Here is a 15,194-nt window from a genome sequence, read left to right on the forward strand (position 1 = left end):
ATATTTGGAATATATTCTTATCAACCATTTCCTATATTCAAATTAATAAATGAAACTGATAAACAATATAAATTTTTATTTACATACAAAATAAATTTGAATGGTGTTAAAATTAGAACACCTATTTACAGAGATCCACCAAGAGTAATACCATATTTTGATAGGGACAGAAATATGCATTATATTGGAGGACATTCAGCTCATGTTATAAAAAACTTTTTTCGTCAGCATGGTGGATCATTTATTCAATATTATAATAATTCTCAAAATAGCGGAGTTATTAAGAATTATTACAAGAAATCAGAAGCTTTAAAATTTTTATTTTCAGAACAGACTCCTTTTTTAATACATTTGTTACCAATGTCAAGTACGAATTCTTCTTTATCTATTACATATCCGTCAGATATAACACGTGTTTGTGTAATGGTGCCGTATAAGAGACGGGTAGCTGCTTATATGTTTATTATTCAACCATTTAGTTTAAATGTTTGGTTAGCGGTTGTAGTAACAATCCCAATTTTAAGCATTTTAATTTGGATTACGTTAAAAAATTTAGGAAATTTAAATGACTTAGGATTACAATTTCTTATAATTTTAGCGATGATTATTTATATATCATTACCTATTAAAAAATTGGATTCTTCAAGAAAGAGTATTATGTTTTTAACACAATTATTTGTTTTTGGATATATTTTGTCACAACATTATCTTTCTTCTTTGCTCTACTATCTTTTAACAAGTAAGTTAAGATATCAACCCTTTTATTTCAAACGAAACATTCTCATTTTTAGCATAGAATATTTATTTTAAACATACGAGTAGTTACAAAGAATTACCTAAAAAATGTACCTTTATAGATAAAATGTACCTTTGTTAGATTATGTCGTTCATTATAAGAAAACGAATTCATTACCTTCTCCTCCGCAAACATAATTTATAACACAGTTTTGAACAGTTTTTGCCAATTAAATGTGATTGTAAATTATGTATGAAATTTATTAGTTGAATACATCACAATTTTTTATTCAATATATTCCTACAGTAACATGGGGACCTCAAATCGATACCGTTGATGACCTGCATAACGCGGGCTTGCAAGTAATGACTACTGCAGATGATTATTTACTGATATTAAAAACTGGACATTCAGCATCAAAATCAAAAGATCTGTTCAAGATTGTCTCTGAAGAAATTTATAATACTTATCGTAATGCTTTAAATACTTCGTATGCTTATTTGGCTGCTGAGGATCAATGGAAATTCGTATTATATCAGCAAAGTTTATTAAAAAAGAAAATATTTCGCATATCAAAATTGTGTTTTGCATCACAATTCTTAGGATTTCCGATTCAAGCCGATTCACCATTTCGAGAACCATTTAATAATTTTATACTTAGATGTAATGAAGTTGGCTTACATGTTTATTGGTTACGTAAAAGCTTACAAGAAGGAATAAAATCTAATTTCATTCATTTGATAAGAATTGATGAGAGTAGTGAATCATTTCAAGCATTAAAATTTAGTCATTTGCTGATTGCTTGGTGGCTTTGGGCAATCGGAACTATTTTAGGAACGTTTTATTTTTTTTGTGAGAAAATATTTAACCAAAAAACTAATTTGTTTTACTATTGTAAATTAATTTCAAAACATAAAAAATAAAATTTGTAAAAATCTTATTTCAATAAACCAGAATAATGAGCAAAAAAATTAAACACCATATACAGTTACACACATATATCTAGTTTTGTTTTTTATTGGTTTTTAAGTTTTTGCTATAAAAGCAAATTTAATAAATTCAATTTTACTTAATTATTTTTGCATTAAAATATAATTTCAAAATAACCATTAAATATTCGGATATGAATGTGATATGGTACTATCCAATGTAGATGAGATTACAGTAAATGCGTTAATTTCAAAATCAGATGTGATGAATGTGATTTTTCCAAGATCTTATAAGTTTATACTTATCAACAGTTTATAAAGCAATATTTTAAAGAACTTTTAGGTCTATGAATTACTATTATTAATTTAATAATTTCTGTATAATAAATATTTTTCGGACTTCTTTCAAAAAAAAGGAATTCTCAGTCTCATTAGGGTTAAAATTTAGATAAGGAAAAATGACAATACAATGGCCGTGCCAACAACAAGACTTATAAAGGAATTATTTTAAGAACAAAATTCTATAAGAGTTGACATCTTATAAATAATACTTTAAGAAGAGAATTAAAATTTTTTATGGCTTGATGAAAGTAGTTTTGCTATGAGAGTAGCAGCATTTCCACAACACTAGTGATGCCAAGTAAGAGTTTATTATAAGAGTAACCTTACGAGAGTTGCATAAAAACTATAAAAAAGGAAAAAAATTATGAGAGTATTGAAGTGTGGTATGAGAGTTTTATTAGAGTCTTGGTCAATTTTTTAGGGTATTACTCTTGGAAATTGTTACTTGGGATGTTTATTTTTCAACTTGAACATATTCAAAATAAATTATTTGCCATATAAAAATTTTCAGTACAACAAATTGTAGTCTCTAAATCAAGTCGAAAGTAAAAGAAATTATATTTATACTATATAACAATAAATAAAAAATAAAAATAAATTTTAGTATATTTTTGTTTTTATTATACAATTATTGACGGTATTAAAATAGAAACTTGAGTAATTGAATTGTGCTCTTATAATTTTTGAAATCAAAAAAAGTGTCGGCCGATCCGCCCTTTTTATTAAAAATAAGTCAAATTACTGTCAATTTTAGTTTTATTGATATAAACTTATAGCCTATTTTTGATTACATATATAACCAAACATAATATAAGGGGTTTTACTACTCGTATCTATGAATTTTTACTATATATTTATATCTGTGTACAGTTTTGTCTTGAGTAGCCCAAAATTCAATAAGATATCTTCCTAAAAAGAAATTATATACGATTTAGTGTTAACAGTGATTTTATATTGGCTTCAGTTATGCCATTAATATTTTTATATATAACAATTTTATTTTCAAATACAATTCTCGCTTTTAATTCAAAACCTTTAATTCATTTAATTACAAAAACTTCTAAAAATTACGGGTATAATACATTTTTGTTTTTCCATAATAACCAAAGTGAATGTCAAACTTTAATTCGCGATATCATCGAAAATTTTAATGGCAACATTTTTCATTATAAATCGAATGTCTTAATTTCATCTTCTGCAATCAGTTTTAAATTAAAAGATACTTTACAACAACAAACTTTACCAATTATAATAACAACAAATGATTGGGATAATATTTTGTCGCTCTGTTCGAAAGTCAATACAGGACTTCTATCACGGCGTACAATTTTTATTACTTTATATCCTATTACAAATATAAAAATAGCATTAATATTTCAACATTTTTGGAAAATACAATTAATGAATGCTATACTGGTTTTCGAAGATGTATATCAAAATTTGCAAGTATTTCGTTACGCTCCGTATCCAACAATATCTGTAATGAATGTTACACATATAAAAGAAAATGTTAAACAACTATTTGAAGGTCCTAATAAATACAATTTCAAAGGACATAACATTTTTACACCCCTTAAACAAGACTTACCAAATGTTATACATAACAGAAGAGGTGTTTCGGGTATAAGTGGTCGAATTATGGTAACCTTTACAGAATACGTAAATATTAATCTTTATGAATATAAACTAATAAACTCATCGGAATATCTCAATGTATCTGAAATAAATTATTTAATTAAAAGTAATAAAATTAAAATTGCAATCAACAGCTATATTAATTTTGGAGACAATGATGATGTTGCATTCAGTTATCCAATTATATTATCAAAATTGTGTTTAATGGTGCCAGCTAGCAGAGAGATAGAAAAATTTTGGTATTTAGTGTTACCATTCAAAGCAGAAACATGGTTGTTTTTAATAATAATTGTGATATTATCCAGTGTTTGCATATTTATAATGTACCACTTTAAGTTTTACAATCCCGTTTATAACTGTAAAAAAGTTATGGAAATTAGTCAAGCACTCTGTTATAGTTTGTGTATAATATTAAATTTACCTATGCCAACATCAAGACTATTTAATATCTCCTACCAACAAATATTTACTTATAGTTTACTTTATTGCTCAGGAATGGTAATAATGAATCATTATATATCGCATTTAGTTTGTTCGTTAACAACTCCAGTTTATTACAAACAAATATCAACTATTGAAGATTTGATAAAACATAATTTAAAAATTATGTCTTCAAATTACGAAACAGAGAATATCGGAAAACTTTACGATTTTCCAACGCAGTTAAAATTTTTAAATGTAGATTCTGATACTTTTTCGAAACACCGCGATTATTTGAATTCTTCATATGCGTATCTTGTTACAGAAGATGTGTGGAGGTTTCTTAATATCCAGCAGCAACTCTTGGAGAAGCCAATTTTTCATTTTTCCGAGATATGTTTCGGAACTTATCCGATAGCATTCCCTTTACAAAGGGATCTGTATATTGCCCGTCCCTTAAAACACTATATAATGTTAGTATTCGAAATTGGCTTGTATGAAAAATATTTAAAAGATGTTTCCCTAAAAGGCATGCGATTAAGTTTAACAAGAAAAAAGAATCTTTTTAAATATAAAGAAAATAATATATTTACGTTAGAACATTTTTCTTTTGTATTTTTTCTTTGGTTTTCTGGTTTGTGTTTTGCTAGTTTTTTATTTTTAATTGAATGTAAAATTAAAGTGATTTTCTTTAAAAATTGTTTTATAAAATTAATATTTAATTAAGTTTTGTTAGCACACCTACACTGTATACTTATGCGTATATTATAAATTATACAATAATTATTGCGATAAATATTCTTTGTAACTATTAATAAAAATAAATAAATGAAAAAGATTGAAATTTATTCCTTTTTCATTACTTTTTAAACTTCATTATGGTGCTATAATAATTTTCTGATTCCGTTACAGTTCCTATAATTTAGTACAATCCTTCTTTTTTATGACCTAATTTGTCCAAAAAATCAGTTCCTTTTTTCAACATATTTATGACTCTGCGGTAAATGAATTTATTGCTATACACATTTCAATCCACCAAATTCAATCCTAAAAACATATATCTATAACATAAAACCAAAATACCTACCAAAATTCCTGGACATTTCTATACGGTGGTCAGCCCGAAGTGTAGTGCGAAGAACCTCCGTCAAAATTTATATAAAATTAATGATGTGAAAATCCAGTAATGTTAAAAATATGGAATCATTGATGAAATAAGGAGCTTTGCTAAAAAAGTTCAACACTACTTCATTTCCACACTTTTCTTTAAAAATTAGATTCATTTTTACATGTACATATGTAAGTATATTATGTATTTGAATTTAGAATTTGATTTTGAAGAGAGAAGTAATGTCTTTATATCTTACAAGTCCCAACGCTGAGAGAGAAACTTGAAAGCACAACCTCATTTTATACGAGTTTTTTTTTTAATCGAAATAATTTTAATTTTTGAGGAGAAATACCAAAATAAGTTCATACTTATTATAAAGCAGCTCAAATTCCGAAAATATATGTTTTTAAAAAATCAATTAAATATAATAATAATGCCTTATATATCTATCAGACCACCAAGCTCAGAGAACAAATCAAAAATAAATTTTAAAATTATATGGACTTACATGGAAAGGGTGTCGAAAATTGGTCAGTATTTAAAATTTAAATAAAAGTAAATTTAAAATCCATTTGAAAAATACATTTAACAAGAAAAAAATTGCAATTTTTAGCGCATACAGAATCTTTCTTGTCTTGCACATGGAGGGGTACTGAATTGTTTAGTGAAGTTTTTAAATAAGAAATTGATTTTAAAAACAAACTGAAAAAAGCAAAAAATTTATTCTCATAAATAAGGTGAGAGCCACAAAGAATACCCAAAAATTTCACAAAAAAAATAAAAAATATATTTCAATCGGCATATTTAGAAAACAAAAAAAAACTATTTTTAGATCAAGAATTGTTTTTGTAATTTCTTTCCGATTCAAAATTTCGGTAAATAATTTCAGCTTAGTTGCTTGATTGATATATATGGCATTAATAATAGTATTTTCATTCTCAATTATTTTGAAATTCTAAACATACACTAATGTCTTTACATCTAACAAGTCCCAATACTCAATTTTTTTTACGATATATTACGAATTTTTGGTTTCGTTCCTGTTTTTTTCTTTAAATGCTACTGATCGTGTCATATTTCTTATTATTTTTTTCTTTTTTTTACGTAAAAAAGAGTTTAATTAATGTCCAAGGTCATATACTCTGCCTCGAGAATGTAAATATTATAGAAGAAATAAAGGTCATAACTTTGTTACAAGCACAAATAGTAGTGATGGTAAAAATTTTCAAAAATTTTCACAAAATCTTATATCAAAATTTATTTTTCATCTTTTAGGAGATGTAGATAGTGGGGATGATAATGAATCTGAACTTAATTCTGATAATTCTCATATCGTTTATCATCAACAACGACAATTAAAATCACGAATAAAGACAGCGAATCAAATTAATTATAACAATCAAATTCCAATATAATCAATACCATCGTGGTTTGCCGAGGGCGCCAATGTCATATCGGCGATACGAAACTAAGCTATAGGTTGATTTTGAGTTTTGTTTTAGCTTATTTTCGGTCTTTACTTAATTAAAATTTAAATTTTTCTAATATTTATTTAAGTATTTATATATGCAATGGAAACTCAAAGATTAAGCTATGCAAATTTATAATAAAAAGAAAAGAACGTTACAATAACGCGTATTATTTTCACAGAAACAATAATTTTACACGTAAAAATTTATTTAAGATTTTTCATGAAGTTGTTCATTTATTTAAAAATTTATTTAAGATTTTTCATGAAGAAGTTCATAATTGTATTTTAGATATTATTTTCTAATTCCATCTTCAAATTTTTTCTTTACTATGTATTTATATCAATATTCAATAATTATCTTTCATTAATTATATTTTCAACTTGACACCACAGTTACTTCCCATATCTTGAGTTAACTTACTCTATGAGAAAAAAAGCTGTTCACTTAAAAATAATGAAATGCTTTCAGTAACATATAAAACGTCGAAGGTGAAGGTTGTGCTTGTTGTTTTTCCGCTGTTTCAAGAATTTTAAAATAATTATGAATGAAAATATTAATATATTTTCGTGATTTTTCAAATATATTTTCGAAATTTTACTTGCTTTATAATAAGTGTGAATTTATTTTAAAATTCCTTCTCAAAAAATAGCCACTTCGATTTAAAAAAACCCATATAAAATAAGGTCGTGCTTTCAAGTTTCTAGCGGTTGCGGTATACTATACAGCAAGTTGCGTTACGAAACTATCGATATATCGCCATAGTTTTGCAACGATATATCAAAAATATCGATGGTTCAATATATCGATAGTTCCCCAACACTAACTGAAATTTGAAAAACTTTTTCACCAAACGTAGTATAGAGGTCAAACAGATTTTAGAAAACAAATATGAACTTGTGCACATTACTAATGCATGTATGATTAAATATTGTTATAGAATTCATAAAATTTAATAAAATTTCAATGTCAAATTTTTTGTTTTAAAAATTTAAAATACCTTAACAAGATTTTAAATAATTTATTTAACGATACACTAAGTCCTCGAGATACAACACTTTCGGTTCCAGAAATTTATGTCGTAACTCGAATTGTCGTTTGAGGAAAAAAAAATGTATGGAAACAAAAAGTGAATTAGACAAATTATTTTATATTATAATTAACCTGTTTTTTTAAAAATGGTAGCACAGTTTTAAAAGACAATTAAATATAATAACGAAACAAAAAAAAAATTCAATTTTCTAACAAAAATAAATAAAATGAAATCTGATTAAGTGATTATTCAAATTCAAATTCAAATCATTTTATTGCCCAAATAAATTCTTACAGAAATAATTCTTAGAACTAATTTTTAAGTGTTTCAGTCGTTACTTTTCCTCTTTAATCTTCTTTTTTTTTTTTTTGGAAAATTTTGTTACATAATTGTTATTATTTAATTTATATTTATTGCTAGGAAAAATTGCAAAAAACCTATTTGATATTTTAATATTTTCTTTTTTTGTGATTTTTGTTGTTTTATTTTTTTTTTTTTTTTTTTGTTATTTTTATCTTTTTTTAAAACTTTAGTCTAAACCTAAATCTAAACTTAAAAATAAGCCTAAACTAATATTACTTATCTTATACAAGTTAAGTCATTTATCGTATGAGAACGTATCAAAATAAAAATAACAAAATTTTTACCTAACTTAATTTAATTTTATTTTAGTTCAATGTTTTTGATACACCCGTTTGTTTACAATATTTTGTTTCTTTCTTGCCTACACAACTCTTATTACCATCTATTTCTAAATAATAAAAATGGAGTATTTTAAGAATTTGGAAGCAAGATGCAAACGAAAACTAACGGAATGGAACGAGTCGAATTACTCATTAGTAGATATACTTTGCTACTTATTAATAGATATACTTTGATGAAAACATAAATTAAAAATGATAAAATAAATTTATAGTACAATTATAAATTTCTAAAAATTATTGTACATTATAACCTACAATCTACATTATTCACTTTGTTTACTTTTTTAATAACTTTAAATGTAATTTCTTTCTAAATCTGGATAGCAACGACTTTTTCCTAGCAAATTTAAATGCTCGCGAACCATAATATTATTTTGGGTGAGTATTCGAATAAGTTATTGTACCTGTACATTCTAACATTTAATTTTGTAAGAGACTTATGCGCCTACGTAATGTATTGAAATAATTGATTTTGACAATGTGTATAGGTATACACAATTCTTTTCTACTTTTTTAATTATTGTTTTTTAATGTAAAATTTATCCGCTTAATGTCAATTTACATATGCAAATCGCGAACTTTAAATTTAACAACATAAAATTCTTTTGAAAAAAAAGTTTTAATTTTTGAAAATCTTCAAAAATTATGCGTATAAGCGCACTTTATGCGTGTAAGCGTACCTATGTAACTTGCAATTTTGTTTCCTCTAAAATTTACTCCGTCCTAAATTGTAACTACACAAACTGCATCTTAACAAAAATCAGCTGATTAAAAATTTCATTAAATTAAAATTCAACAGAGTTCCATTGATTGGTTCTGTCATTCTTTAAAAAAAAACTTTGATATTAATGTTATTCATATTGTGTAAATAAATTTAAGAATACGCCGAGTTTGCAGGAAATGTACAAGATCTCCAGGGAATTTACATCGCTAGAAAGTTTACGTAAATTAATGATAAAATATAGTTCGACCTCTAAACTTAAAAAACCAGAATCCATAAAAAATTCAAAAAAATCTTTAAAAAATAAATATAAAAATAAACCCAATTTGCAAGTATCCGTGGCAAATGTAGTAATGGATGCCTTCAACGTAAACAAAACAGATAAGTGTAAAAATAGTAAAAGCCAAGAGGCTCGATATAGCGTTTTGGAAAGGTATTTTCCCGCTGTAAGGGCAAATATTTTATTAAAAAAACCAAAAAAAAATTTCCAATCCGAAAAACTTATTACAGGTTTATTCTAAATATCGCCATTGGGAACCAACCGTATATGGTAATAATTACTACAGCACTCTTCAAAAAGAAATGGGAATGGATTTCACGTTAGTGTCTTATAATATTTTGGCACAAGACCTTCTTGAAAATCATAGTTATATATATAAAAATCACAAGAATGATGCTTTAAATTGGTCACACAGACTGTCTAAATTAACTGATGAATTACTTTTATTGAAACCTCATATAATTTGTTTGCAAGAAGTGCAACATGATCACTTAGATGACATCAAATTCAATTTGAAAGAACTAAACTTGAAATGCATTTACAAAAAAAAAACCGGAATTAGAACCGATGGATGTGCGATTTTTTACAACGATAGCAAGTTTGTACTAAAGGACTTTAAATCTGTAGAGTTTTATCAACCAAATATTGAAGTTGTTATATTTATAGACAAAAACTCAAATATTTGACTAATTTTCAATGTTTTAGAAGTTAGACAGAGAAAATGTAGGACTTATTGTAAGATTGTCTTTAAAAGAAAACCCAGAAGAATACATTATAGTTGCAACAACACATTTACTATACAACCCAAAAAGACAGGATGTTCGACTAGCGCAAATACAAGTTCTGTTAGCAGAGTTAGATCACTTATCCTTTAGAGGATTGTACAAGGACGGTATTCCAGAAAGATTCCCAATTATATTAACCGGTGACTTTAATTTAAAGCCATGCTCTGCTCCTTATAAACTATTAACACGTGGTGAATTAGAATACAGCAATTTAACTCGGCTAACATTAGAAGAACCATTTAGTGAAGACGCTAATTTGGTCGGAAAACAGTTTCTTCCTCCTCATTTAGGAATTACTGACAATTGCCAGCATATTGATGTTGTTGGTCATAGTTATACTAAACCATCAAGGGTAAGTATCGTTATAATAACTTAAATACATTATTAATATATTATTAATTCTTTTAGTTATATAGTAGTGATAATAATGAAAGATCTGGTAAAATTTCTCCCGACCTAGTTGAATCATGCCCACAACTTTTTTCTTCTGGTCAGTTAACACACAGCTTAAATTTGAATTCTGCATATCACCATGTTAATAAAACAAATGAGAAATATGCCTCTACCTATCAAGACGAGTGGATAACAGTTGACTATATTTTTTATAATAAAAAATTAGGGACCGGCACGGATAGTAATTTGAAACTACTATCAAGGTATGTGTTACCAACAGTTTCCCAATGTATTCAAATGGGTATGATACCAAATAACAGATTAGGGTCAGATCATTTGGCTTTAGCAGTACATTTTTTCTTTAAAACTGAGAAAGTAACTTCATGAAAAATCTTAAATAAATTTTTACGTGTAAAATTATTGTTTCTGTGAAAATAATACGCGTTATTGTAACGTTCTTTTCTTTTTATTATAAATTTGCATAGCTTAATCTTTGAGTTTCCATTGCATATATAAATACTTAAATAAATATTAGAAAAATTTAAATTTTAATTAAGTAAAGACCGAAAATAAGCTAAAACAAAACTCAAAATCAACCTATAGCTTAGTTTCGTGTCGCCGATATGACATTGGCGCCCTCGGCAAACCACGATGGTATTGATTATGTACTGGAATTTGATTGTTATAATTAATTTGATTCGCTGTCTTTATTCGTGATTTTAATTGTCGTTGTTGATGATAAACGATATGAGAATTATCAGAATTAAGTTCAGATTCATTATCATCCCCACTATCTACGTCTCCTAAAAGATGAAAAATAAATTTTGATATAAGATTTTGTGAAAATTTTTGAAAATTTTTACCATCACTACTATTTGTGCTTGTAACAAAGTTATGACCTTTATTTCTTCTATAATATTTAAATTCTCGAGGCAGAGTATATGACCTTGGAAGAGAAACCTGAAAAAGTAAATGACAATCAAAAATATATTAATTTGGCTTATGTACAAATATCAATATGTCAATAATAATTTTTCACCTGACTGTCGATATCAGAAGGCACACGATGAGTTTTGTCGTCACCATCATCTAAATTTTCGTCAGGACTACTAATATTGCCTCCATTAGAGCATTCCCTAGCAATCCAATCATAATAAATTCTGGAGTCATCTAAATAGTGGGGCGCCAACAAAACTTCTGGAGTTTTAGATCTTTGTTTTAATTGATTAAATTTGTTAACAAAATCTTGTTGTCGTTGTTGAATTATGTGTTGCGAATGATGCTGAAACTTTAACAAATTTCTACTATCCAATTTAGATCGCGGTGGAGGAACAACATTATAAGAATACGGTAGTCTTTCATTACAATTGTTTGTAATATTATGTTCAACATTGGAATTATATGTAGGATTTGACATTTGGCGATTATGATTTATCTCGAGGAAATTATTTTGTTCAAATGGTCTAGTTGAATTTGATGATGTGTGGTCTATACTTTGGTTATTAGAATTCAAAATTGATGAGAAGTGATTTCGCGAAATATTATGTGGAATTTTCAATTTTTGCCTTTGTGGTTGGCTAGTTTGAGCTTGGGATGAATTATGTTGATGTTGTTGCATCGGTTGCTGTTGCTGTTCCAACTGCTGGTGTGATTGTTGTTGTCTTGACAAGGAAGTGCTTTCTGTAATTGATGATATTGGTGACATATTTTTCGATTCAATTGGTGAAGTTATTAATCCATTTAGCGCAAATTGGGAATACACCTCTTCATACTGAGTAGCTGAAAACTTATTTAAGTTATTCAATTCATCTATGTCACTTAAACTTTTGTCCATCATTAAAAAAATTGACGATTCATCCCAACCACCTTTAAAGTTTGAAGCAAGATGGTCAATGTTAATATGTTTTTTCATTCTAGGAATCGGTTGTCTTGGTAAGGAAGATCTTTCGTCGTTAGAACTTAAGGTATTTGTTGCAGGACCATTTAATTTTCCCTGTTTTATTTCTTCTTCAATTATTTTCAATTCTGCTAATTGTTTTAGTTTTTTTTCTTGCAATTTCTGATGAATATTAACCCGAGAGGAACCAACACTTCCTTCATTTTCGCTTGATCCACCATTAGAACGCAACGGCCTCTTCCAAAATGGAATTGCCATAGGTGTTGATATATTATTTTCAGTCTTTAGTTGGGTCGGGTAACTTAAATTTGGTGGGGGAACAAAAGTCGTTGGCTTTTTTTTCTTTCGTTTTGTTGCGCTGAAAAAATATTTTTTTAGTACAAATACATATTTAAATAATATATTTCGTCAATTCAATACTTTCCAACTGGATTAGAAAAGCGGCAGTTGAATACTCCAGCTATTTGAGGTTGATTCTGAATTTGTAAATGAGCTTTGTCGTTTAAATCGTTTTCAGATTTATTTTTATTCTCGCTAGAGTAGCGACCGCCTGCCTCCCAATTTAATCTCCTAACATGAAAAAACCTAAAATATAAAACCTTTAAAATTATTCCCCTTTCCCGAAAGAGCTATTACAAACCTATAATAAATCACCATGAACAATATTCCCAATACAAATGAGCCAAAAATTATACATGGTAATAAATACCATCTTTCTGATTGTTCAGATGACACACCTATTACCCATAAGCAAACAAGTAGAGTATTTTCTAAAAGCATAACCATGTAAAATATGAACATCTTTTGGCGATGATTCACTTCTTGCAAATTAATATACTCAAAAATATAAATAATCGCTATTAAAGCAGATAACATTGTTTTTCGAATTTTTGATATGCGTTCTCCATGAAAAACATTTTTTGGTGATATTAACCTAAAATACATAAATGTATTTTAATTTTTATTTTATTTTTTTTTTTTTTTTTTGCCAAACCAAAGAAACATCGAAAGCCAATGCAGGATAATAACTAGGAAAATCCAATACTTATAAACTGAAGCGTAAACAGTAAGTGACCCAATCCTTGATATTACGGTTCCCAAGCGCCACAGGAATTGAAATATGACACCGAGCCAAGTCAGTACCAATCGATGAACTAAAAAGTTTATTTAAATACAAATGTTATAGTGCTTGTATATATTTTACCTTTTTGCAATCTAACGTTCTTACTAAAACTTGCCAATGCCCAACAAACACTAAACAAGGATAACACTATTGCAACAAAATTCAAATCTTTAAAAGTTTTTTCGCTTTGTAGCTGAATTTCCGAAGGTTGATGTGACACAATTCCAACAATGCTAGAACCGGCAAGAGATTGCCCATTGTTTAAAAGTAAACTTTTTAATTTAACATCTTGGTTATTTTTAAATAAAAATTTACTATCATTTTGAATTGTTATTAATAAATATAATTGCAACAACAGCATTGGAGCCGCTTCACAGAAGCCATGGATTAATCTTAATATACACAAATCTCTTACTTCGTGCTTAACACGTCTTAAATCAACAGGTATAAATAATTTAGCGTATCTCCATAATACACCTAACTGCATACAGTGAATACATATGATAACCCAATGTTTAATATTACTATTCGAAATACTAAAATTTATTTTAATATGTTCTTTTTTATTTATTTCTTCTAACTGTTCATTCGATGTGATATTTAAACGATTTAAATCTCTTAAATACCATCGAAACGATATAACCTGAGATATTATTAGTGAAATAATAACAAAGCATAATATAATACTAAAATATCCATTCCGTCCTTTTTCAAACAAAGCATATCCAAGAACTATATCAAATACAATATTGCAAAAATAGCCTGCAATACAAATTAAAAAAGAAAATTATAAATTTTATGTCCTAGGATGGATAGTATTTTTAGTTCTATATTACTTACCAGCTAAAGAGATAACATTAAAAAGGACATCACAAAGTGGTAAAAATTCTTTCATTGTTATCTCTCTTTTGTATATTTTTTAAGTTATCGTTTATATTATTAATTTTATAAACACTACGGAAAATTATTTGATTGAAAATTAGTCCCAAGTTTTTTACCATATTTTTAGCATTGAAGTCTTTCGCTTTTGAAACAGACAAACTTCCTGTATTGCTAAAAATGGTTCAAAGGCACATACATAATATTTACAAAATATATTGCTAGAAACTTGTTTCACAAATTTCTACAAATTCGCCGATTGATATTTAAATTTATATTTTATTTAATATAGAAAAGCATCTTGTACAAAATATTTTTAAATTTTATATTTGATTTTTTTTATAAACTTCTTAAAATATTATTACATACTTTGATTTAAAAAATGCAACAAGAATTCTAAGTGAAAAAAGAAACCAAATTCCTTTCGAGACAGAGATAGAAAAGAAATACCTTTGCACCTTTTTCTTTCTATTCACATTTCAAAATTAAAACTGGTCTGCACAATAGATGTATTAAACATAGAGTGGCAGTACAAAAAATATTTTTAAATGTTTTCTTTATATAGGTAAAACTTCCTGCAATTTTCTTTTTTTCGAAACATTGTGAATGTAATATTAAAATAATGCATGATGATAGGGAAAGTTTTTTTTTCAATTTTAGAGAATCTTCCGAATTTTCTATAAACCAGTAACAAAAATTAATTATATTTAGAATTAATTTTATTTAAGGTAGAGTTA

The 15,194-nt window shown here is 26.9% G+C and overlaps 2 protein-coding genes across 3 annotated transcripts; one reads left to right on the forward strand and one right to left on the reverse strand.

The window, feature by feature from the left end:
* The first annotated feature begins 9,168 nt into the window (after positions 1 to 9,168).
* Positions 9,169 to 11,048, forward strand: LOC129606177 (protein angel). Of its 2 annotated transcripts, none has more exons than XM_055516320.1 (4): positions 9,169 to 9,546; positions 9,611 to 10,030; positions 10,086 to 10,517; positions 10,574 to 11,048. In XM_055516320.1, exons 1-4 carry the CDS (start codon positions 9,280 to 9,282, stop codon positions 10,943 to 10,945), a joined length of 1,491 nt encoding a protein of 496 aa, XP_055372295.1. In that variant the 5' UTR covers positions 9,169 to 9,279; the 3' UTR covers positions 10,946 to 11,048. The 2 variants fall into 2 exon arrangements, with proteins under 2 accessions (XP_055372295.1, XP_055372296.1); XM_055516321.1 differs by having other exon boundaries at positions 9,169 to 9,533.
* LOC129606176 (uncharacterized) lies at positions 11,004 to 14,847 on the reverse strand. The gene is made up of 8 exons (XM_055516318.1): positions 14,419 to 14,847; positions 13,660 to 14,340; positions 13,450 to 13,609; positions 13,096 to 13,389; positions 12,876 to 13,040; positions 11,598 to 12,813; positions 11,422 to 11,518; positions 11,004 to 11,361 (listed from the first exon to the last, which is right to left on the reverse strand). Exons 1-8 carry the CDS (start codon positions 14,471 to 14,473, stop codon positions 11,156 to 11,158), a joined length of 2,874 nt encoding a protein of 957 aa, XP_055372293.1. The 5' UTR covers positions 14,474 to 14,847; the 3' UTR covers positions 11,004 to 11,155.
* Between the last annotated feature and the right edge of the window lie 347 nt (positions 14,848 to 15,194).

Source organism: Condylostylus longicornis, unplaced genomic scaffold, assembly GCF_029603195.1.
Source record: "Condylostylus longicornis isolate FDR11 unplaced genomic scaffold, ASM2960319v2 ptg000018l, whole genome shotgun sequence".
Lineage (NCBI taxonomy): Eukaryota > Metazoa > Arthropoda > Insecta > Diptera > Dolichopodidae > Condylostylus > Condylostylus longicornis.

Bases quoted from the DNA above. Each gene is read 5' to 3' on its own strand.
- LOC129606177 (XM_055516320.1), top strand. From the start codon at position 9,280: ATGTACAAGATCTCCAGGGAATTTACATCGCTAGAAAGTTTACGTAAA. The intron at 9,547-9,610 runs GTAAGGGCAAAT...AACTTATTACAG, and splicing joins TGGAAAGGTATTTTCCCGCT to GTTTATTCTAAATATCGCCA. The intron at 10,518-10,573 runs GTAAGTATCGTT...TAATTCTTTTAG, and splicing joins GTTATACTAAACCATCAAGG to TTATATAGTAGTGATAATAA.
- LOC129606176 (XM_055516318.1), bottom strand. From the start codon at position 14,473: ATGAAAGAATTTTTACCACTTTGTGATGTCCTTTTTAATGTTATCTCT. The intron at 13,610-13,659 runs GTAAAATATATA...TAAACTTTTTAG, and splicing joins GAACGTTAGATTGCAAAAAG to TTCATCGATTGGTACTGACT. The intron at 12,814-12,875 runs GTATTGAATTGA...ATATTTTTTCAG, and splicing joins TTTTCTAATCCAGTTGGAAA to CGCAACAAAACGAAAGAAAA.